Source organism: Macrobrachium nipponense, chromosome 1 (genome assembly GCF_015104395.2).
Source record: "Macrobrachium nipponense isolate FS-2020 chromosome 1, ASM1510439v2, whole genome shotgun sequence".
NCBI classification, from domain to species: domain Eukaryota; kingdom Metazoa; phylum Arthropoda; class Malacostraca; order Decapoda; family Palaemonidae; genus Macrobrachium; species Macrobrachium nipponense.
In genome coordinates, this window is record NC_087200.1 from 140,184,392 (window position 1) to 140,211,661 (window position 27,270).

General features: G+C 37.7%; 1 protein-coding gene across 3 annotated transcripts in view; it reads left to right on the plus strand.

The window, feature by feature from the left end:
• LOC135219686 (uncharacterized) overlaps positions 1-27,270 on the plus strand; it is a 205,169-nt gene that overhangs the window by 14,392 nt on the left and 163,507 nt on the right. For 2 of the 3 annotated variants that reach the window (XM_064256639.1, XM_064256640.1), the window contains exon 2: positions 279-557. The exons of the other annotated variant lie outside the window; for it this stretch is intronic. In XM_064256639.1, the coding sequence (XP_064112709.1) occupies positions 279-557 (279 nt within the window). The remainder of the gene's footprint in view (positions 1-278; positions 558-27,270) is intronic. 3 annotated transcript variants of the gene reach the window in all.

A 27,270-nucleotide genomic window follows, 5' to 3' on the forward strand; every position in this document is an offset into this window, starting at 1 on the left:
CAGACAACTCAAAATCAGACATCTTTACATACAAACAATGACTGTAGCTGGTATTATTTATTAGATGATCAAACAAGTAAAAATATCGTTGGAATCACTATGATAGAAAAGTTTATATTTCGATGTCAAGAAAGTCTCATTTAGTTTTCATTCTTCAGGCAGCATGAAGCATATTCTGATTAACTTTGTCAGTTGTTTGTTACGGTAGGAGGCCTCTTAGATATTTCAGTTTCATTTCTAAGTGCCAAAACTTTTGAAGAAAACTTTTCTGCTTCCAGATTTTAAACAAGAGTGACTCAATGTCTCCTCAAATTGTACGTGCTGAAAGTAAACAGGATGAGGTAGAAAAATTAATGCAGGCCTACTTCGAAATAGATGAAAATAATGAAAGAAAGGGTAGTAGTGCCAACCAACGTTTCGAAGATCTTCTAAGGAAACTAGGAGAAGAAAATCTCGTGGCACAAGATAAGGCCCCAGCTGACATTTCTCCAGCCATCTATAACAATGAATTTAAGTCCTCAGAAAATAAGATGGCTGCTGTAAGGGGAGGCGAAAAGGTAGGGTCTCTCTCTCTCTCTCTCTCTCTCTCTCTCTCTCTCTCTCTCTCTCTCTCTCTCTCTCTCTCTCTCTCTGTATTATATATGTAATATTCATGTAATATACATCACAGCTTGTAAGTCAATGATGTAGTCAATATAAAGCTTGAAAATGTTAAAATGTTTGCCAGCATTGTTAATGATAGCAAGATTCTTAACATAATCTGATAAATTCTCTCTCTCTCTCTCTCTCTCTCTCTCTCTCTCTCTCTCTCTCTCTCTCTCTCTCTCTCTCTCTCTCTCTCTCTCTCTCTCTGCCTTATGATAATAAGTAGGTCGTCAGCTTATAGGAAGTAGTTAGCTTGTTAATAGCTGGTTTCATTTCCCTCGTATCACTAGTAATGGTTTTCATTAGAGATAAAATGTGGGAACGAATTACTGACTTTATCGAATCATCCACCACAGAGGAAATAATTGGATGATTGTCTGATTGAGGTTCCAGACACCTTTGTTGTTTTTCTTTGACCAGGTGCCAGTTTATACAAATCTGGTAGTCTACATGTGCATCGTCTAGAAGGAAATTTTAGAAATATTAAGTATTTTACCTAATGATAATAGCCTGTGCTTTTCAAAGATTACAGATATGGTGTAAGATATTTTCTAAAGATACCAAATATGAATAGGTATCACTAATTGTCATTGGCTTACAGTATAGCATATGAATTTTATCATATTTGTGCTGTCTGTGGCTTTGTGAAATTGAGAAAGGTACTGAAATCCCACATTTAAGACTAGGTGTTTTGAACTGCAGTTTTGCATTGAAGTTCTAAATGATAGAAGGGACATGGTGTTGGCCCATTAACTCCACATGAAATAAATTCATATTTGCAAAGTCTTCAAGAAACTTGCTAGCATACATATTATACCTAATATATATTAATATATATATATATATATATCATATCTATATATATATATATATATATATATATATATATATATATATATATATATATATATATACACACACACACACACACAAATTGTTCTGTGAAATTGTACATTGCTAAAAGGGCCTCATTCAACTGGATGGTATCTAGCAAATGAGGTTCTTTAGTGTATGTATGTATATATGTATATATATATATATTTATATATATATATATATTAATTTTTTTTTTAAGTAATAAAAGTCCACACTTATGTAAGACATGCATTAATAAAGGGATTTTGACAAAGGAAAAATCTATTTCCGGGGGAAGACCTGTGTCGCCCGGTGAAAAGTCCCTATAGCACTCATTTCTAGGTATAAATAAATACTAAATATACCAGAGAAAAAAGCCATATGGAATGCTAGAGTTACTACCTCCAGCTCGCTCACCCTTATAGGGTGTAGGTATAGCACAGGGGCGAGTGGAAACCACTATCACAGATGCTTTGCCAATTAGAAGTCTCCTCTCAAAATCCCCCTCTAGAGAGGTGCCGTTACAGTGTCTACCTTCCGCTCGCTACTACTACCTCTGCCAGAAACCCTCATTCCTGAAATATGCACCCAAGCTTCGGCCAGCTAAAGGGTGGGGGAAAGGAAAAAGAGAGGGATGGGTTCACCGGGTGACACGGGTCTTCCCCTAGAAATAGATTTTTCCTTTGTCAAAATCCCTTTTCTGGGCTCGACCTGTGTCGGCCGGTGAAATAGTAGCAGAGAATTGGCCATACAAGCTTGGAAAAGTAAACAAAAATTTATATGAAAGAAAAATAAAAATTTTCTTAATTATTGTTTTAATAACCAAGGTAAGGATAACAAATTACAAGTGGTAAAAAGTACCTAATATGACCAAATCCATACTATCCTGGGAAAAAGCAACAGGTAATGAACATAAAAACAAATATAATAATGAACTATGTACATGTACAGGAGTGGGTTGATGAGCAATCCAGTCCGGAACAAAAGGCAGAAAGGCAGGGATTACAAGCGAGGCAGGTAGGTGAGAGTGAGTACCAAAAAATAATTAATAGCCACCTCCTCCGTCATGTCATCATACAAGCCCTCTTGGTCCTCCGGGGGGGCTTGGGTCTCCTGGCGGATCCGCTCTATAAGGGGAGCCGCTACCTCTGCCGCTACTGCTGCTGAAACCTTGGCGTTCGGGGGGAGGAGGGAGCATATCTCCTCCGACAGCACGTAGGGTTGGCCGGCTCCCACGTTCCTCCCTAACCCCCTTACCCAGGCCTTAAGGGTCGACATCGAGGAGGCCTTGAGCGTCAGATCAACCTGTAAGAGATAATCAGATCAGGTTCCCCAATGTTGGGGACTTTCCTCGTTATCTAGTATGACTTTTCACAATCGATATGTGTAACATAGAATTCAGAGTAACGATGAGGCGAGGATGCTACCTACCGACTCATCTGTTACATTCCTAACTAGGCCGTAACACACCATGCAGGCTTCTGGGTGCCAGACCACACGTCCCTCCAGGTGGATGGCGCAGCTGGCATGAGACCGGCAGACCTCATGCCCATACGGTTTATACAGGACGTCTGGGCACCCCACCTCCTGGCAGCGAACCATCTGTAAGTTGGAATGATACATGAGTATCGTCAAATAATGCCGCCGAAGTTATTTCTGGCGGTGTGTACACTTAAACTAGTTACTTACCTTACCTTACAGACCTTACAGTTCGTTCGGGTTGCCCCAGGTCCCTCAGTGTGAGGCGCCTCTAATGTCTAAATATAAGCTAAAACGCTTATATTGTAGTAATATTCAACTATTTACCTTAATTTTGCAACAAATTGGAAGTCTCTAGCACAATATTTCGATTTATGGTGAATTTGTGAAAAACATTTTCCTTACGTCCACGCGGTAACTCTTCCGAAAAAAATCATACATGCGATTGTGGTAATGTTTGCACCATTTTAAAATTAGCCGTTACTAAAGTTTTATATATGGAAATGTGCGCAATTTCATGCACAATACAACTAAAAACAACCCATGGTTGTAGCTTTTTATTCAGTTTTGAAATATTTTCATATAAAAAAATGATAAGTGACAAATTTTCAACCTTCGGTCAATTTTGACTCTACCGAAATGGTCGAAAAACGCAATTGTAAGCTAAAACACTTATATTTTAGTAATATTCAATCATTTACCTTCATTTTGTAACAAATTGGAAGTCTTTAGCACAATATTTCGATTTATGGTGAATTTATGAAAAATATTAAATTTTCCTTACGTCGCGCGGTAACTCTTCCGAAAAAATGTTACGTGCGATTGTGGTAATGTTTGCACCATTTTAAATTTGCCGTTACTTAAAGTTTTATATATGAAAATGTGCGCAATTTCATGTAAAATACAACGAAAAATAATTGAAGTTTGTAGCTTTTCTCATTTTCAAAAATATTTGCATAAGTAAATCACGGTTAAATAAGAAAAAAAAAACCACGTTCGGTCAACTTTGGCTCTACCGAAATGGTCGAAAAACGCAATTGTAAGCTAAATCTCTTATATTTTAGTAATTCCATCAATCATCTCCCTTCATTTTGCAACAAATTGGAAGTCTCTAGCACAATATTTCGATTTATGGTGAATTTATGAAAAAACTTTCCTTCCCTCCGCGCGCGGATTCTCCGCCATAAATCTCCGAATTGCGTACATCGAATTCTCGGAAAATTTGCTCCATTTCATATTAGGCATTTCATAGAGTTTTATATATGAAAATGTGCAATTTCATGTAAAATAAAATGAAGATATTTGAAGGTTGTAGCTTTTCTCATTTTCAAAATATTTGCATATAAATCACGATAAATAGAAAAAACCACGTTCGGTCAACTTTGACTACCGAAATGGTCGAAAAACGCAATTGTAAGCTAAAACTCTACAGTATCGTAATATTCAATCATTTTTATTCATTTGAAACAAATTGGAAGTCTCTAGAACAATATTGAGATTTACGGTGAATTTTTGAAAAAAATATTTTTTTACGTTCGCATGTTACAATTCGTACATCGTTTTGTGATAATATTTTTCCGGTGTTGCTTTTATTGTTTTACAATGTATTATATATCAAAATGATTGCAATGTAGTGTACATACAACGAAAAAAAAAAAAGAAACTCTTTAAGCTTTTACCGTTTTTTGCACAGCGTGATTTTAATACAATTATGTATGAATTTTTTTTTTTTTTCGCTACCATATATCGCATTATTTACATATGATAATGATATTATTTTTCATTTCTGATGATTGCATACTAAACTTCAGGCAATGACAAAAAAAGGAGCCAAAAATGAACTCTTAATCTTGAAAACTAAGCGCGCTGTGATTTTTTGAAAAAATAATTTTTTCCGATTCCGCGCTCACTAAACAAAAACCGGCTCCGAATTCGGGGGAGTTTTTTATTTTTACCGCTTCGGCGTTTAAGGGTTAAGGAATAGAAAAACTTTTCTTCAAGCATTATAGCTATAGGCTGTGCTTAGCTCGGCCACGAAAACGTAGAAGATTGATCTCTCTTCAAACCCCGTTATCACGGGACTCTTAGTCTTTCGAGACATCAAAATCTAAAACGGACAATTCTTCATTATTCTGGCATCTGGATGTGGTCCTTAAACGGCTGTCAGGCCCATCATTGACGAGAAATTGGGCTTCTCTCAAGGGGATACAGTTTGTTCCTTCACCTTAGGCATTTTGATGAAGAATGAGGTCCCATCTAAGCCCTGGCCTATATCCAGTCAAGGCACTGAAACACTACCTACATCGGACAGAAAAGATTAGGGTACATGCTTCTAATAACCTCTGGTGTTCGATTAAGAACCCATCTCACCCTCTGTCAAAGAAATCATTGTCGTTTTTTCTGAGAGTTAATTAAAAAAAAAAAAGCACACTCTTGGATCTAGGAGGAATTTTCACCAAACTTAATGTAAGAGCACATGACATCAGAGCGGTGTCCACTTCATTGACGTTCAGACATAACATGTCCCTGCCTGCTATTATGCAGTCCATGTACTCGCGTATCATGCGACTTTTGAAGCCCTAAGTTTGGGGCTAATTTGAAGGGGGTCGCATCTTATATGACATAAAATTCGAGTATGTAATAATCATACATTAGTATCGTATGATAATACAAGCTTAATGGATATCTTCTTTTCCATGGTTCTTTTAAAAAGTTATGTTTTACTTCACTGCATCCAATAATATTACAGGCGGTCCCCGGGTTACGACGGTTCCGGCTTACGACGTTCCGAGGTTACGACGCTTTTTCTTAAATATTCAATGGAAAAATCCGTCCTGGGTTACGACGCTTGTTCCGAGGTTACGACACTGACGCTTCCGACGCTCCGAGTTAACGACGCTTTTAAAAAACTCATACTATGATAAAAATCCTTTATAGTTTAGCACAGTATATAATAAAAATAAGTTTCTGGTTAGATTACAACAAAATTTTTGAGGTTATGATGATTTTCGACACTTTTTATGTCGTATTTTTCGATGTTTTTTAGTGACGCCTCATATGCGGAACTAGTTTCCGAGCGAATGAATACATACTAGCTTGCGGTGCGCAAAGTTTACATATAACAGTCCAAAAGCGCAAATAATGAAAAAATCATTGCTTGTTTCCAGTAATAATAACAAAACGAAGTTTCTGGTTATATTACAACGCAAATTCCAAGTATCCAAAGAGAGACATTATCCAGTAATTTGATCAGAGAGAGAGAGAGAGAGAGAGAGAGAGAGAGAGAGAGAGACCTTACCTTACCTTACAGACCTTACAGTTCGTTCGGGTTGCCCCCCCAGGTCCCTCAGTGTGAGGCGCCTCTAATGTCTACCAGAGAGTTGCTAGTACATCTTCCGGTATATTTTGCATCTTCCAATCTTGGATGGTCTGGGATGCAGTTTAGATATTTGTCGAGCTTATTCTTAACACATCTACGCTCACTCCGATATATTCCTCAGATGAGCTGGCAACGCATTGAATAGACGCTGCATTATCGATGCTGGTGCGTAGTGGATTAATGTTCTGTGTGCTTTCCTTATTTTTCCTGGTATAGTTTTGGGCACTATTAATCTACCTCTGCTTGCTCTTTCTGATATTTTTAGTTCCATGATATTTTCTGTTATTCCTTCTATCTGTTTCCATGCCTGAATTATCATGTAGCGTTCTCTTCTCCTTTCTAGACTATATAATTTTTAAGGATTGTAGTCTTTCCAGTAGTCTAGGTCCTTAACTTCTTCTATTCTAGCTGTAAAGGACCTTTGTACACTCTCTATTTGTGCAATATCCTTTTGATAGTGTGGGTACCATATCATATTGCAATATTCAAGTGGACTACGCAACATATGTTTTATAAAGCATAATCATGTGTTCAGCTTTTCTTGTTTTGAAGTGCCGTAACAACATTCCCATTTTTGCTTACATTTGCCAACAGAATGGCTATTTGATCATTGCATAACTGTTCCTATTCATCATCACACCAAGGTCTTTAACTGCTTCCTTATTTGTGATTGTCTCATTATTAGGTCCCCTATATGCATATAGCTTTCCTTCTCTGTCTCCATAATTTATTGATTCAAATTTATCAGAGTTAAATACCATCCTATTTACCTCTGCCCAATCATATACTTTGTTAAGGTCTCTTTGTAGAGCGTTCCTATCTTCATCACAAGTAATTTCTCTACTTATTCTTGTGTCATCAGCGAAACTACTCACTACCGAATCCTTAACATTACTGTCTATGTCTTCATCATAATAACAAACAATATTGCAGCTAGCACCATACCTTGTGGCACACCGGATATTACCTTGGTTTCATCCGATTTCTCATCGTTTGCAATAACTATCTGTTTTCTGTTGTGTAAAAATTCTTTTAACCATCTTCCTACTTTATCTACGATATTGTGTTTTCTAATTTTCTTTGCTAATATATTATGGTCTACTTTGTCAAAAGCTTTTGCAAAGTCTAGATAAACCACATCTGTTTCATTTCCGCTTTTCATATTTTTGAATATGTTCTCACGGTGGACTAACAGTTGGGTTTGAGTACTTTTTCCGGGTACGAAACCGTGTTGTCCTATATTAAACAAATTATTTTTTATTAAATGTTTCATAATATTTTTCTTCATTACCCTTTCATACACTTTCATAATATGTGATGTTAGACTCACAGGCCTACAATTACTTGCCTCTAGTCTTGATCCACTTTTGAAAGTAGGGGTGATATATGCTAATTTGTGCTCATCATAAATCTTGCCTGTATCTACACTTTGTCTTAATAATATTGCAAGTGGCTTTGCGATAGAATGAACTACTTTCTTTAACAAAATAGCAGGGACTCCATCCGGCCCTGCAGCAGCTCCATTTTTAATTTCATTAATTGCCTGCACAATATCAGCTTCATTAATTTCTATGTCAGCTAAATATTCACTATTTTCGTCCCTTACTTCTATATCATTATCTTCATTTATCATTTCTAGGGGTGAATTCTCTCTTATATCGTTCTGCCAGTATGTTGCAAATTTCCTTTTTTTCATTCGTTAATCTCCCTTCAATTCTCAGAGGGCCTATTTCTATTCTTTTATTCATCTTCTTCGCATATGAGTATAATAGTTTGGGGTTTTGCTTGATATTTAATAGGGTTTTTTCTTCAAGTCCCATTTTTCATTTTCTTTTGATTGTATAATCTTTTGTTCTGCATTTTCTATCTTACTTTTTAGTTCTATAACTTTCCATGCATTTTTTTCTTTTGCAAGACCTTTTTTCCACTTTCTGATTTTCTGGAACAAGATCCTTCTGTCTCTTGGTATGCATGAATGATGTTTACTTTTCTTCTTCGGTATATATTTATCCACTATTTTCTCCAATATATAATATCTCCGTATTTACCCTTATGTCATCACTTACGAAAATGTTATCCCAATCTTTGTTTAATTCTTCATTAATTTCTTTTGACCATTTTATATTTTTTACTGTAGAAGTTGTATTTTTCCATATCCTTCCCACTTTTTCATTTCTTGCTTATCTCTATTTTCACTTGCTTTGGAATGAACTGTTAATTCTATGACATTATGATCTGAAGTACTCGCATTATAAACTATTATTTCTTTAACATAATTCATCTCGTTCACAATACTAGGTCTAAATAAATATTTTCCTTTCTTGTTGGCAGGTGATTTATTTGTTGAATGTTGTTATTCTAGTAGCATATCTAATAGCTTTTCAAATTGCCTCTTATCTTCTGCACTACTATTACTCTCTTTTTTATATGTATAAGTACAACCACAGTCTCCTATTCGTTCTTTCCATTCTACGAAAGGAAAGTTGAAGTCACCAGATAGGAGAATAGTCCAGTCCTTGTGATTTCTACATATATCATCCAATTTTTCAATTATTAAGTCAAACTCTTTAGTATTAGGGAGGGGGGGGGGGGGGGGTTCTATATATTACTATGTTCATAATTTTTCAGATTCAAATTCTAACCGCTATTAGTTCACATTCTGAGTTACTATATTTCTCATAATATTTTTTTCCTTGTTTTTTGTCTTTCCCATATATTGCGGTTCCCCCTTGATTCCTATTTTTTCTATCTGATCTATAAGTTTGGAACCCTTTTATTTGATCATCATTCCCAGTCTCTTGGGAATACCAGGTTTCACTTATATTCATTAACCAGCTAAAGGTAATATCAACTATAATCTTCAACTTACTTGTTATAAATAAAGCTCTGGATGTCTCCGCCTGCTCTGGAAGCCATACTTTGGGTATCGCCAAAGCTATGACCGGCGGAGTGGGCCTGATACGAGCAGAACCGGGAAACAAGGCAAAATCTAAGCCTGAGTCTGATCGCACAGGAATAGAGTAGTAATTCCCAACCAATTGGAAGCGCATTCTCCGAGCCCAGTTCCGCCCCCACCGGAGCGGGCAGCAGCGATAATATAGTAGACGGAAAACAGAGCGGCGAGAACAACGGTACGTAGAACTCCGGTGTGTACATCCTGTCGCATGTGATGGTAGACCACACTTCGCCGGAATAAACACAGGCCCGGAGACATACCAACAGAAGCTACATAATAAATTTCTTAACATTAAGCTCTGAATGTCTCCGCCTACTCCGGAATCCATAATGTCGTTATCACAATAGCTATAACCGGCGGGGTTGGCCTGATACAAGCAGAACAGGGAAAATAGGTAAAACCTAAGCCTGAGTCTGATCGCACCAGAGAAGAGTAGCAGTTCCAAGTCAATTAGAAACTCATCTCTAAGCCTAGTTCCGCCCCCACTGGAGTGGGGAAGCAGCGATAACACTAGAGAAGTACAGAAAACAGAGCGGCGGAACAGTGGTATGTAAATTCCGGCGTATAGCCTCCTGGTGGGTGTGATGGTAGACCACACCTCGCGAGAAAAAACACAGGCCTGGAGACATACCAACAGAGATTACCTAATCTACTAATCCCCCAATCTCTTCCAACTATCCCCAGGACCATGCCCTATGCTCTAGCAGTTGTTCATCGGTAGGATTACTTGGGCCGCGAACTAACAAAGCAGCGCCGGAACGAGTCCAGGACGGGGGTGGGGGGTCTGGAGGAGAGTGGATGAGTCTTGATCTCCTGGCCACAGCAACCGATCAGTGAATACCACTTCTCGAGAAGCCGATAACTAACCTACTACCAAAGGGGGCAGAAGACGGTAGGCCAACTGACATCCTAAAGGGGGCAATGGCCCAGGCTACACTCTACAAAATTAATTCATAAAATAATTGATGAGGAATATTGGAAGTACTGATGAAAAAGGGGAGAAAACTGCACCCAGCTAAGATCCCAGCCCAACCCTCCGAAATCGGTACAGATCCGGTCAGGTAGGCTAGGATGGCTCCTATAAGGATGTCACGAAGAGGACGCCTAGAACCTAACTCAACCCTCCAAAATCGAATCTACCGATCTGGTCAGGTAAGATAGCCCTAGCCCCCTACATACATAACAAGAGAGGAAAACACTAGTCCCAGGCCAGCCTCCAAGCAAACATATCTGCCTGGTCAGGTTGGCGGTACAAGGAGCCACTAAGGGTGGTGGGATATACTCAGCCCGCCTAGCCTAGGACGCCTAAAACACAATACTCGCGCACAACGTAGTATGAAGCATATCAACGTACGCACGAAAGGGAACCAACGCGCTCCTGAGGGACTGATAATAACGAAAAAGGCCCTATAATAGGCTAATAATGAAGGGCTCAAACCGTAATAAACAAAGCTCTCAGTATATGTCAGGAGTGAGTCGGGCCCTATAGTAGGCTAATAACATAAGGATCAAACTGTAAAAAACAAGGCTCTCAGTATTCATCAGGAGCAAGAATGACGATAAAAGAATACGAAAACCATAGCCTATACAGAGAAGTGCTAAACGGTGAATAAAATACACAGCGAGATAAAATTCTGATATAATCGCGCACGCCGCCAACCATGCATCCAAAATGGCGGATCGTAAGAGCGTCATACCCGGCTCCCAAGAACAAGTGTCTTAAAATAAAGGCCAAATATGGATGCATCGTTGCCCCAACGTGTTCAAAAACGATAAATGGAATACTCAACTTAGATGAAGAAGCTTCTTGGTCAAGGGAAGACATGATGCTTCGCAAAAACACTTCCTGGAGACAGCGAAAACGGCGCGTGCAGACACGGAGTGCAATATCAGGAATGTTGGTGTCTGGCAGAGGTAGTAGTAGCAAGCGGAAGGTGGATGTAACGGCACCTCTCTAGAGGGGGATTTTGAGAGAGGAGACTTCTAATTGGCAAAGCATCTGTGATAGTGGTTTCCACTCGCCCCTGTGCTATACCGACACCCTATAAGGGTGAGCGAGCTGGAGGTAGTAACACTAGCATTCCATATGACTTTTTTTCTCTGGTATATTTAGCATTTATTTAAACCTAAAAATGAGTGCTATAGGGACATTTCACCAGCTGACACAGGTCGAGCCCAGAAAATGCTTATATGATGGGAGCTTTTGTCTAATTGATCAGTACACCTCATCAGCAGTACAGCTTAGAATGACATTTTCTTTCATTTCCAAACATATTTGCATAAACTCGTGTTACACCCTGTATACTATATATATGTATATATATTATATTATTATATATAATATATATTATATATCGATAGATTATAGATATAGATATAGATAACGGATCCATATAGATACATTAGATATAGATATATATAGATATATATAGATATATAGATATATATATATAATTCCTATATAGATATATAGATATATAGATATATATATATAGATATCTAGATATATAGGGATATAATATAGCATAGATAGTATTATAGGATTTATCAGATATATATATATATATATATAGATATAGAGATATATATATAGATATCTATATATATATATATATAGATATATATATATAGATATATATATATATATATATATAGATATATATATTTTTTTTTATATATAGATATATATAGATATTATATGGATATATATATATATATATTTATATATAGATATATATTATATAAGATATATAGATCTATATATATATAGATATATATATAGAATAATAGATATATATATTAAATATTAGATTAATATAGATATATAGTATATATTAGAAGATATATAGATATATATATAATATAGAGATATTATAGATATTATTAATATATATTATATATTATAGATATATATAATATATATAGCTCTTCATATATATAGTATATATATATATATATATATTAATATATAGATATATATAAGATATATATATATAATATATTATTATATATATATATATATATATATATATATGATATATATAGATATATATATATATATATATATATAGATATCTATCTAGATAATAGATATCTATATATATAGATCTACTATATATAGTATAGATATATATATATGTAGATATCTATATATAGGTAGATATCTATATATATGACCCTCGACCTGGGTCGCTGTGGGATTTCTTCAAGTTACTGTGGGTCATGCAGAAATCAAACGCTCAGTGATTAATTTAACACCGGTCTTATATTCTAATGAATTTACACAAGGGCCCGAGTGAAATGAAACTTAATATCTATAGTACCGGCGGATTGAGACCGAGCGAGGAACCGGCAAAGGGCGACGAGGGGAAGGTGCGTCTTTCCCTTCTCTTGACCGACGCTTAACTGCCCGACCCTCAAGGAGACATGGCTTGGTTTCCTCTCTCCTCAATACCCCCAGAAACCCCCGATATATTGCTTCTAGGCCATGATTGGGTCTGGCACCTGTCCTTAGGTCTATTGACCAAATGGGTGCCAATATAGGTGAACGCCAAAGAACCAACGAACTTTTGGGGGTGGGGGGGATGTTTGGGGGGAGGTGACGCTTTCTTCATCTGAGAGAGAATGACCGTTAAACGACCTCATGGCTGTCTTGTAGATGTTCCGATATTCTAGGGAAGTTGTTTATAAGCCCTCTAGAATGGCTTATCACTCCCTCCCCAAACTCCTTTGCGTCCTACTCGGCAAAGCTATAGTCTCTGCCTTGTCCCATCTCGAGTCTCTTTTCTCAAGGTACTGATTTATCTAAATTCAAATTAACTATCTTAAAGGGGGCCATTTGACGTGTGTACAAACCAAAGGTTACAAGTAAATTGAACACGTCTTACAACAACATAAGATCTTTAAAAAAAAACAAAAAAAAATTTAATTAAGAACAATCACTCTTTCCTGAACAGATCAAAACCAAAAAAAGAAAAGAAATCATTCAATAAGTTCAGGTTCATACTCAAAACAAAATGGTGAAAACAAAAAGACAGAAAATTTTACACATTCAGCCACTGCCCTTGGCAATCACGACACATGGCATCCATTTTTAATGACATTGTATCACGTTAAGCTCTATTAAATTTCTTCAATAACAAAACATAATTTAACATACACAGAACAAAATAATGCAATGGAATTTTACGAAATAAAAAAATCTTCCCTGGAACATCAATGTGCATTTACTACTGTCACATAAAAAAAATAAAACAAAAAATAACTAAAGAACACATACAAATAAAATTTTGGAATCCAGGCACAACCAAACAAAAATTTCATCATCTGTGAAAATAAAAAAAACTTTACAAGCATTAGTGTATTTATGAAAGATAAAATAGGATGGAATCGTGTTGCGACAAATTTAACACAAATAAAAAACAACAAATCAAATAATAAATAACGTACAAAGCAACATAACCACATCAAAACAGATTACACATAAGAATATGATCCACAGGTATAACATTTGTTCTGAAAATAATTTGGACAAGTTATATCAAACAACATAAATTCGTGACACATTACAATCTGATCGAGATAACAACAAATAAAATAAAAAAAAAATAAACACTGGTATGATTCTGAATCCTAGGTAAAGACGTGGGTTTGGCATTTACAGACTCTGTTCACTGACTCCCCTTTCATTTACTTTGCAACAGCATTTACGTATGACATGGCTCGGGAGCTCAGTCTTGTGCTCTCGGTGGGGCGCCCACTTGCGCTCCGGTATTTTTTTCTGGCTCGTCTCCCAGGTACCCGGCCAACCCCGGGTACGGGGGTACTGGTTTATTGGTGTAAAACACTACGCTGTCCTCGAGCACCGGATGTAAGTGCGACAGGTGGTGCTCGCTCACAGCCCCTGTGCGAATATGCTGAATCACAGCAGAGAGTGCTTGATCTCCTTCACACGATACGGTCCCATATATGACGGTTCGAGCTTGTGTTTCGACAGTTGCATTTTCTTCAAGTAGATTCGATCTCCAACCTGTAATTGGGGAATCGTGAGATCGGAACCGTCTTGTCGTACCGCAAGCGGTACTTTTCGTTTGCCCTCAACAGCATACGTTGCGTAGCTTGGACACGTCGGGTCGCGTTACAAAACCACACCCGGTACTGTTCCACCGTATAAAGGGGCATCTGTTGAGGGTCCAAGACCACCGAATACGGCAGTCGGATGTCTTGTCCATACATCAAAAAGAAGGGTGTGTCCCTAATCGAGCTGTTATATGCGGCATTATAGCCATCTCAGCCGTCTGCAACAGAGACGGCCAGGAAGTCGGATTATCCCAGATGAGATATTTTAAGATGTTGACTACCTCTCTGTTGTGAGACTCAACGAGTCCGTTTAGCAGACGGCCGATAAGCCGCGATGGTAACGTGATCTACTTGTAAGAGGGCCGTAAACTCGCGAATGAGTTCATTTACGAACTCACGGCCGTTGTCCGACACTAGTATTCTGGGACACCCAAATCGATTTACTAGGGAATGCAACGCTTTAGCCACTTCCTTTTGCCGATTTGTCTATCATTGCGCACACATGTGTGAACAAAACCGCGTGAACGCGTCCACAAATACACAAATATATCTAGGTTGTCCTTGCACTGAAGGTAGTGGTCCTTACCACATCCATATGCACTCTATCCCCCCCACTTCACCGGCACCACAGGCCATAATCGCCTCCTTCGGAATCACCGTTCTGTGCTTTTTCATCATGTTGCATACATGACAATTAACTTACAAATCTAGTTTTATGTCCCTACGCATGCCACCCAAAAGAAATGTTTCACGGGCTCTTCTAAGAGATCTTTCTACCCTACAAATGCCCCAGCATAAGGGCTGACTGAATCATGTGTATGGCTCTCTCTACTAAGGCTCGAGGAGAACGCTCGGGCTCGGAGCATGGGGGTCTCCGGGCCTTTTTTTCATATTTACACAAACAAGACGTCATCCTCAATGAAGAATGCGTCTTTTGACAGATGCACAGAACTCGGGAACTCGTTGCTCTCATCATTTCACACAGCCTTGATCTGACTAATCCAAGCTTCAGACACCTGACTTTCAACCAATTCTCGCACACTCCAACCACAAAAATCAACCACACTTTCATTCCTCCCGGGCATTTATTCTGGAATCCCCCGGACGGAGTTCCACCTGCATTTGACCCACGCTACCGCCTCGGCATTCTCATCCACCTGAGAGTGCTTGCGAGATTCCCGTTTCCTGCGCGTCGCGTTTACGTTTGTTTGACTGTCATTGTTCGGAACTGTCGGAACGTTGCTGGCACTATCGCCTGCAGTGCCTGCGCCACCAACGTCACGAGGTTTCTTTTGTCGTTCTTCCTTGCGCCTTGCGGCACGAGTTGTTACTCTTATGATGTTCCTGGAGAGAGCATCAGCACCCTATTACCTTTTCTTTTTTCCCTGGGATATGTTCAATCCTTTATGATGTCAAACTCTAAAATTCGCTCGATCCATCGAGCTTGGCGATTTGTAATCTCGCTCTTATTCAACAGATATGTTAATGGTTGATGATCTGTGAAAATCTTTATTTTGTGTCCCAGCAAAAAATAACGGTGTCTCTCCAGCAACCATAAGACCGCCAAAGCCTCTCGATCGAAGGTACTATAATTTTTCTCTGCCCCTTTTAATGCGCGTGATGCAAAACAAACTGGTCTTTCATTACCTTCATCGTCAATCTGGGAGATTACTCCTCCTATCGCAATATCACTTGCGTCTGTGGTCACCAAAAAAGGGGCGATCGACCTCGGATAAGCCAAGAGTTCGTCGCTCATTAGGGCATCTTTTAATTTCTGAAAAGCTTCTTCCTCTTTCTCATTCCATTGGAAAATCAGGTTGCTTCCTTAATGCATCTAACGTCTCGCTATCTGTCCGAAGTTCCTAATGAACTTCCGATAGTAACCCGCGAGTCCGAGAAGCTGGCTACATCTTTCGCATGTTTTTGGTCGTGGGAATTCTTTAATTGCTATAACCTTATTGGCACAAGGCTTAAGGCCTTCGGAGTTACTAGGTGACCCAAAATTCTACTTCGGCCTGAAAAACTTACATTTTTTCTAAATTTATTTTCATCCCATGACGCCTTAATGCTTCCAAAACTTGTATCAGGTTACCTTTATGCTCCTCTACAGTAGCACCAACTACAATGATATCATCTAAATATACAAAACCCCAAGGCCAATTATAGAAGCTAACACAGACATCATTACTCGTGAAAAATGAGCAGGGGCGTTCTTTAATCCAAAGGGAAGGAAATTATATTCATATAGCTGATTATTCGCTATAAAGGCCGTTTTCTCTTTACTCTCATTATCAAGGGGTATTTGATGATAGCCAGACTTAAGATCCAATGTGGTGAAAAATTTACTCTCCCTTACTTTAAGCAAAAGTTCCTCGATCGAGGGCAATGGATAGGCGTTGTCCTTGGTAATGGCATTCAATCGTCTATAATCAACACACAGCCTGAGAGAGCCATCTTTTTTCTTAACTAAAACGATCGGAGAAGCCCAGGGAGACTCACTTTCCCGAATTATACCCTGATCCAGCATCTGTTTTATCTTTTCCCCAATTACTTGTTCATGACAGGCAGGTGTTCTGTAAGGCTTACTTCGGATAGGGGGATGATCTCCTGTTTTTCTATTTTAAAAGGTAACTTATCTATTCTCCCTGGAGGCTCTTCTCCTATCGCCATCGTGTCTTGATATTCCCTTACTATTTCTCCTACGCAACTATGATATTCAAACAAAGTGTTTGCTTTAACAGCTGTTTGCAATAATTTTCTAAGCCGGGTTTCGCCGTGACCTTGACTCTGGGTAGTCAAGGCCGACACTGCGTTATTGGCTCCTACAAGGGAACACACTTCCAAATCACATAGAGACTCCGTTTACTTAAATAATCTAATCTACTACTACTCACATTTACAAAAGGGACAGTTGCCTTGCCATCGACGATGGTAGCGACACCAGGCAACATAAAGTCTGCACCCTTTCTATGGGGATTTATATACACCAAAAGTTCCCTCTTGTAGTTTCCCCTGCCGGGACGAGGGGAAAGGGAGTAGAGATAGGCAGTGGGATCACCTCCCCACCTCAGGGCTAGCGGGCAACCACTCCCGTATCCCCCTTGGCGGCCAGGGCAATTCGGACAACTTCTTTTGTTTCCCCAGTATGGAGACCCGTTGGTACTGTCCCTCTCCTGCTGGCACCGCCACTTTCACCTCTCCTCCCCCTACCCCAAGGAGAAGTACTCGGTGCTTGCTCACGAAACCCCGATTCCCAAGTATAATGGGAACGCCAGGGAGGGTTGGTGGGTAGGCACCCACATAGAACATTTTGTGAGTGACATTCGCCACCGAGGGAGATAGTTTGCCTGTACGTTCTCTGCAAACACGATGGTATGCCCCACTGGCACTGTGCAACGTTAGATACCCTTTCGATGCGAAATGGCGCCCGTCACAAGTGTTCCTCGATCAAAGAGACACATGCCCACTATCTATAATGCTTTGTTGGGTTTTCGGGGGGGGTGCCTATTCCCACTTCTAGAATAGGTACAGCTCCATCTCCATCCTCGTGAGAGAGAGGGGGCGGAGGGAGACGGGCGTCCAGTCCCCTCTCCTACCGAAGCACTCACCGGCCCCGGGGCCAGGGAGTACCATGAGGCGGGGGGTAGGTCCCTTCCCACTTGCTGGCGGAAGGTGCATCGCTCCGACCGGGCCCTCTGTCGTTTCCTCTGGTCGCGGCTGCCGCTGGGCCTTTGAAGTGCCGGGGAGGCGGATGGTTTGTCGGCATGCCTTCCTCCCTTCCACGCGGCCTCCCTTCCCTCTTATGGGAGGGGGCCCGCGATTTGGTGCGGTGCCGTTTTTTGTACACTGGCTGACCAGGTGATCCACCGCCCCGCACCCATAACATCCCCACTGACCCGAAGGAGGGGCACTGGGGCGCGCAAAGTGACCCCTTCCCCGCACTGCCAGCAGAGCCCCCCGGTCATATCCACACCCCCTCCCCCCTCCCGTTGTTACCCTCTGTCGCTGGCTCTGGGGCCATCCTCTGGAGCTGGGTTGGGTGGGTAGAACGCGCTTTCTGGGTGCGGAAGGTTTGGCGGCGGCGACGACTGGGGTGGGGGGTCGGACAGCGTCATCCCCTCCGCTCTTTGAGGCACTTCTTTATCCAAGCCTATTTGTGCCTGGGGGAATCACGTCTTCAAGGGCTCCATGCGTCCCGACAGGAACGCAGCTACGGAGTTGGGGAGAGTCCTTATCAGCATCCGTCGACAGAAGTTCTCTCTGTTCTCCTCCCGACCGTTCCGTCTCCGGTGCCAAACTGTCTACTGCCTCGAAATCCGGGTGACAAACTTGGCGATGGTCTCCCCCACCTGGATTTCCGGATATAACGCGCCCACATTTCTCTTCTTTCATCTACGTCCAGGGCGAAAGTCCGAAAAAAGGAAGCTTTTGTACGCTTCCCAAAACTCGTCCGCATCACACCTTCGAGACATAATTTCCTGGGCCGCGCCCCGATCATCTTCGCGGTGGCCTGCGCAACCCTCTGAGCGTCGTCGGTCCAGCCCGCGGTAGCATTTTCCAAGCTTTCAACGAAGGCTTCGATCGACAAGAAGCCTCCTTGGATCTGGAATTGTCGAACTCGGGAATGGGCAGTATCGGAACAGGAAGTTTCGTCACTACAAACTGGCAGGCCCTACAAACAGCCGGTGCCGGAAGTGGCATTGCACCCTCCGTCTGAGAGCGGGAACGAGCATTCCATTCCCACGTTAATGTTTCCCGCGGACGTATGCTATATAGTTTCGCTATCGCGGCTCGGAACTTCCGACGATACGGCACCGTTCACGAGTCACTCACGTTCGTGCGGTTCCCCGCCCCCACACTGTCTCCATTCCAGAAACGCTTTAAAAAGTGCATATTGCTCGTCTGTTTCTTGATTTACCCTCGCGCCCCTTACCGGGCCTAATTTATACCGCTCTAGCGTCTCTCACGCTCTCGGCATCACTGTCAGGCATCTGGGCCCTCGTGCTTCGTGTATTATACACCATTGTACCTCACTGTTTTTCACTTTTGCGGTTATTATCAAGTTGGCACAACCTCAACGACCACGTTGGTTACGATTGACCATTAGCGTATTGCACTTATTACGACGCACACTATGGTACCCTACAGATCGCTATATTTAACGTTATTAGCGCTTCGCAGCGTACCCACACACCCTGACACCAAAATTATGACCCCGACCCCTGGGTCCGCGGGGGATTCTTAAGTTACTGTGGGTCATGCAGAAATCAAAACGCTCAGTGATTAATTTAACAGGTCTTATATTCTAATGACTTTACACAAGGGGCCCGAGTGAAATGAACTTAATATCTATAGTACCGGGGCATGGATGAGACCGAGCGAGGAAACCGCAAAGGGCGACGAGGGGAAGTGCGTCTTTCCCTTCTTTCTTGACCCGACGCTTAACTGCCCGACCCTCAAGGAGCGGCTTGGTTTCGCTCTCTCCTCAATAACCCCCCAGAAACCCCCGATATATTGCTTCTAGGCCATGATTGTGGGTCTGGCACCTGTCCTTAGGTTCTATTGACCAATGGGTGCCAATATAGGTGACGCCCCAAAGAAACCAACGAACTTTTGGGGGGGTGATGTTTGGGGGGAGGTGACGCTTTCTTCATCTGAGAGAGAATGACGTTACGACCTCATGGCGTCTTCAAGAATTTTCCGATATTCTAGTTAAGTTTTTGATAACCCTCTAGAAGGCTTATATGATATATAGATATCTATAATATATATAGATATCTTATATATTATAGATTATATATAATAGATATATATTTATATATAGATATATATATATATATTATAATATCTATATGATATATATCTAGATAATATATATCTAGATAGATAGAGATGATAGATTATATATATATATATATATATCTATATATATATATATATATATAGTATATATATATAGATATATATAGATATATATCTATGATATAGATATTTTATATATAATATATAGCTATATAGATATATGATATATAATTTTTTTATATATATAATTTTTTATTATATATATATATATAATTATATAATATATAATATATTATATATATAATTATAGTTATATATAGATAGATATATATCTATCTATCTATATATATATATATATATCTATATACTATATATATATATAGATATATATATATATATATAAAGAGATATATTATATATGATATATATATAGATAGATATATAGATATACTATATATATATACCATATATAGATATAGATTATATAAGAGATATATATATAGATAATATCCTATATATATAGATATATATGATATATATATATATATATATAGATTATATATATATATATAGATTATATATATATATATATAAGAGATATAGATTATATTTATATATATATTAATATATAAATATATATATGATATAGATATCTATATATAGATAATATATCAATAGATATAACATATATATAGATATATATATAGATATATCATATATATAGATATAATAGATATACAATATATATATATATATAGTATATCTATTATATATAATAATTAATATATATATATTATATATATATAGTATATATGTATATATATATATTCATGCACATACACACACACACACACACATATATATATATATATATATATATATATATATATATATATATATATATATAGTATATATTTATATATATATATATATATATATATATATATTTATATGTATTACGTGCACATACACACACGCATATATATATATATATATATATATATATATATATATATATACTATATATATATTATATATATATATACTATATATCATATATATCTATATATATATATACTATATCTATATCTATATATATATCTATATCTATAGATTATCTATACTATTCTATCTATTTTTATTATTATATATCTATATATATCTATTATATTATCATATTTTATTTATCTACTATATCATCTATCTATCTATATCTATATATATATATTCTATATCTATATTATATATATATATCCTATTATATATATATCTATATATATAATCTATATATATATATCTATATATATATATATATCTATATATCTACTATCTACTATCTATCTATCTATCTATCTACTATCTACTATCTATCTACTATCTATAGATATATATATATATATATATATATATATATATATATATATATATATATATATATGTATATATATATATATATATATATAGATATATATAATAATATAATACCACATATATGATATATATATATATATATATAGATATATATATATATCTATATTATGTATATATATATATTCCGATATATATATATATATATATATATATATATATATATATATACATATACACAGTAGAGCCTCAGATCTCGACGCTAGTTCATTCCAAAAGGAGCGTTTGAATTCGATTATTTTGAGATCTGAATCAAGTTTTCCCATAAGAAATAACTGAAAACGGATTAATCCGTTCTTGACCACCAGTTATTCTACCCTTGCCTTTTTATACAATACATTACATGTAAAATACAGCTAAATAAGTTCAGTTTTAAATAGATATCATATTAAACTTATATGTATACTTTTAAATGTATAATATACTGTATAAAAGAAAACTGGTCTATGTCCATCTGATTGTTGACCGAACGCCATAGTCTACCTAGGTAACTATGCAAGTAGACTGTAGTGTAGTGGGTAAGCACAAAACGTGTTGCTAACATAATAAAACATTAAAAAGCATGTTTAATTATTACAGTGAATTAATAAACTATTAAAATTAACCCCAATTTATATTTATCAAGAATTTACGAAAAATTTCTATTAAGTCGACAGGATGTGGCATGAAAGGATGTACCATAGCACAGCCCTGGTGGCTTATAGCGGGAGTATGGTAGTAAACAAACCATATCGTCGATATAAACCTATAAACGTTTATGTTCAGTATTACAGCCGACTGTAATACTGTATACAAAATCACTTTAAAACTCTATTATGATACAACGGTTTTACTAACGGTTTTGTTTCCATAAAATATCCTTATAAAACAGGAGCGTCTTCTACGACGGCAAATTTTTGTCTAATATCAGGGTTGGTTTCAAGGTTATTGGACTAAGAAAAATAATTATGGTACATGGTAAATATATACACGTATAAGTAAAAGAATCTTATTAATTTCTATAATTACTATACCATTATGTTACATACCAGCATTTCTTGAGTTTAATATCAGGCTAACCTCTTTACGAGGACGCTTACATACTAAGCATACAGATTGCGTTCATTACCGCGCACAAGTTACATATGTAAACTGGTGTCATTACCAAATCTTTTAGTAGACATAAAAGAATAGTCATAATTTCTGTAACTACTACGTATACCATAGCGGCTTCTCTGATTTAAACTAAGACTAACCACCTCTTCACCAACAAGCTTAACAAAGCTTAAAGATTGCGTTCGCTACCGAACCACACACACGTTACGTGGTTTCACTACCAATTCTCACGTAAACATTGACATATTTTTACAGTAGACATAAAAGAAGTCATAATTTCTGTAACTACTACGTATACCATAGCGGCTTCTCTGAATTTTAAACTAAAGCTAACCTCTTCTTTACCAGCAAGCTTAATAAAGCTTAAAGATTGCATTGCTACCGGACCGCACACGTTACATATGTAACAGTGGTTTCACTACCAAATCTCACACGCAAACATTGACTTATTTTTACAGTAGACATAAAAGAATCTCTTAATTTCTATAACTACTACGTATACCATAGCGGCTTCTCTGATTTCAGCTAAGGCTAACCTCTTCTTTACCAGCAAGCTTAATAAAGCTTAAAGATTGCGTTTGCTACCAAACCGCACACGTTACGTAGGTAACAGTGGTTTCACTACCAAATCTCGCACGTAAACATTGACGATTTTTACAGTAGACATAAAAGAATCGACTTGATTTCTATACAGGCGGTCCCCGGTTTACGACGGGTCCGGCTTACGACGTTCCAAGGTTACGACGCTTTTTCTTAAATATTCATTGAAAAATCCGCCCTGGGTTACGACACTTGTTCCGAGGTATGACACTGACGCTTCCGACGCTCCGAGTTAACGACGCTTTTAAGAAACACATACTATGATAAGATCCTTTAAAGTTTAGCACAGCATATTAATAAAAATAAGTTTTTGGTTAGATTACAACAAAAATTTTGAGGTTATGATGATTTTCGACACTTTTTATGTCTTATTTTTTTTAGTGACGCCTCATATGCGGAACTAGTTTCCAAGCAAATTAATACACTAGCTTGGGATGCGCAGTTTATAACAGTCCAAAAGCGCAAATAATGAAAAAATCATTGCTTGTTTCCAGTATACATAATTAACAAAACTAAGTTTCTGGTTAGATTACAACGCAAATTCCAAGGTTACGATGGTTTTTTATGCCTTTCAACAATACCTCATACGCAGAACTAGTTTCTGAGCGGAGGGCGCATAAATTAATTTATGCTATTAAACTGTATGGTAGCCATAGTCAAGGATAAGGAACGCATTCTCAAACAGTATACATAGCCTTTAATACAAAACAGCAAAATATCATTGAAACATTATTTCGCTTAAAGAATCCTTTATTTATACTCTACTTAGACTTGGATATAAACAAAAAACCATAGTTTCTCTCTCTCTCTCTCTCTCCTCTCTCTCTCTCTCTCTCTGTATTTTCCGACAAAAATAATCACTAATGTATTTTGATGTTTATTTTCATGACTAAATAATTTTTATAATACAAAAATGATTTACTAATTTCCAAATATTAATTTTGATTAATACTGTATTAGTAGTTTAATAAGTTGAAATGATATCACATAATAAAAATAATAATTCTCTCTCTCTCTCTCTCTCTCTCTCTCTCTCTCTCTCTCTCTCTCTCTCTCTCTCCTACAAAGATGTATGTTTTTTTGTATGAGAAATAAATGATTTACTATTTTCAAATTTTAATATTAATTTATACAGCAATAATATCAATTCATTAAAGAAAATACCATAGTGAATTAGTAAGATTTTAGCTTATATTTAAAAAATTATGGAAGAATGAAGGAAATCCCAGTCTTCTTCCAGTAACCTTTCCTTGAGATCCAGGTATTAAAACTGTCAGATATATCAAGTTCTGTGACAGCCAGGAGGGGGAAGAGCTGCAGTGTAATCAGTTCCTGTGATTTCTCTCTCCTCTCTCTCTCTCTCTCTCTCTCTCTCTCTCTCTCTCTCTCTCTCTCTCTCTCTCTCTCATTTACTGAGACTCGAGATTTTTTATGTACTTGTACTATTTGTTTTTAATACTTTCAAATAATAATAATAACTGTAATTACAAAATTCATATGTGATAGTATTTTAAAGAAATACAATATGTACTAATCTATCCATGTCACTTTTAATTAAGGTTAACTCTCTCTCTCTCTCTCTTGCCACACAAGATAATAATGTCATAGTGGTAACTCCCTCCCTCTCTTTCGCTGGAAGCGTTATAAGTATTTTTTGAGAGAACAGAGAGAGATAAACTCTTTCTCTCTCTCTCTCTCTCTCTCTCTCTATCTTTTACCGAGATGAAAGAATTTTTATGGTACTAGTATGTAAAATGTTTGATAATTTCAGTTATTTAATAATAATAATAATAAAACTTTAATTACAAAATTCATAATGGTCGTATTTTAAAGAGATGGAAATGACCTTTCCATTTCACTTGTAAGGATAATTCCTCTTTCTTACTGAGATGAGAGAGTTTTTATGGTAGATGCACATGTTTATTATATTTTCAAATAATAATAATAATAATAATAATAATAATAATAGAAGTAGTAATAATACGATAACTAATTTCAAAAGAAAATTCTTCCCTTCCTCTTTTTCTGTATCAATTTCCCTATATCATAACTCCAGTGACACTCGGAGCTTAACAATGCCATACAATGGTCAATGAATTTAATGGTTTTATGTAATCTCTCTCTCTCTCTCTCTCTCTCTCTCTCTCTCTTGTATTTTAATGAAAATATACAGTAATTTGTGAATACACAGTGTTGCACATGAAAAAACGTAAATTAGTGATAATTTTAGAGATACGGCCCTAAGAAAAATTGCAAATTAGTGAAATTTTCCTTGTGGACATGTTTTCAAGAACGTTGTTCTGGCTTACGACGATTTTCTGGTTACGACGCGTCTTAAGAACGGAACCCCCGTCGTAACCTGGGGACTGCCTGTAATTACTGTATACCATAGCGACTTCTGAGTTAAGCTAAGGCTAACCTCTTCTTTACCGGCAAGCTTAAAAAGCTTAGATTGCGTTGCTACCGAACTGCACATGTTACGCATGTCACACTGTTTTCACTACCAAATCTCACATGTAAACATTGACGTATTAGAGTAGGCATAAAAGAATCGTCTTAATTATTACTCATATATATACCATAGTGGGTTCTCTGATTTAAGCTATGGCTAACATCTTATTTAACGGCAAGCTTAACAAAGCTCAAAGATTGCATTCGCTACCAAACCGCACATGTAACCTACGTACGTAACATTGCCTTCACTCCAAACCTAACACTTAAATACATATTACATTTGCTACTGAAATGCACGCCTCATGTGTGAGCATTGTCTCGTAGAGGAGAGGGTAGACGAAACTTAAGGTTTATTTTGGAATTGGGAATGGAGGAAACCTTTTGAAGAAGGAAAACATGAGATGCCATGCAAACACTTTTCCTCTTCGCCTTGTGTGAAGTGGCTGTCTTGGAACCCATCATGAAGAAAGAGGTACCAGCGTATACAGTAAATACCGCCAAAAAAGCAAACTAAATGCGCACAAGGTGTGCGAGACACGTGTTTGACTGTTTGTTAACAGTAGCTGCAGACTTTAAACTATGCTGAGAGTGGCATCACCAGTGTTACCAACAACTTTTGCTAAATTATGCTAGTCGGTCCAAGTCAGATGTACGCTAAATAGCAAGAATATATGCCAAATGTGGTGCAATTTTATGCCAGAATTATGCTATTAATCTATCATTATCTCATTTTTCTAATACAGTAGTACCTCGAGATACGAAAGGCTCAACTTACGAAAAATCCAAGTTACGAAAGCAAAAACAAAAAATTTTACTGCTCTACATACGAAAAGTTTTCAAGATACGAAAGGTTTCTCAAAGTCCGAGATTCGCCCCATAACAATTTTGAAACTCGCGCCGCACACCGCCATCTTAGTTATCGTAGACTCGCCACCATCCTCCTGCTCTCCCATTGGTTCCTGATGCTAGCCAAGCCATGAGATCCTTCTCTCTAATTGGACAGCATCCCTCCCATCATGCATCTTCTATACAAATGTACTACGTGTTGGCGTGCTTTAGCTCGGCCACTTTGCACCCGAAACTTTACCGTACGCATTCGGCATTCGTTCGCTCCAACGATTTCGTTTAGTAACGTAAATTCGTTAGTGATTTCGTTGCAGTACATATCGTGTTGTGCGAAGACTGTATTATTACGTATTTGTGTAACTTTACGTAAATTAACGTAGTCATGGGTCCCAAGAAAGTTTAAATTCACGGAAAGAAGTGCATGCTGTCTCTGGAGACAAAGATGGAGATCATAAAGAAGTACGAAGCTGGTATGCGATTGAGTGTGATCGCAAAGGAATACGGCCGTAAGACGTCGACAATAGGCACCATCCTTAAACAGAAGGATGCCATCAAAGCAACTACACCATCGAAGGGCATCACTATTTTGTCCAGCAAGAGGAGCCATGTGCACGACGAGATGGAACGGCTGCTCCTCGTCTGGATAAAAGAC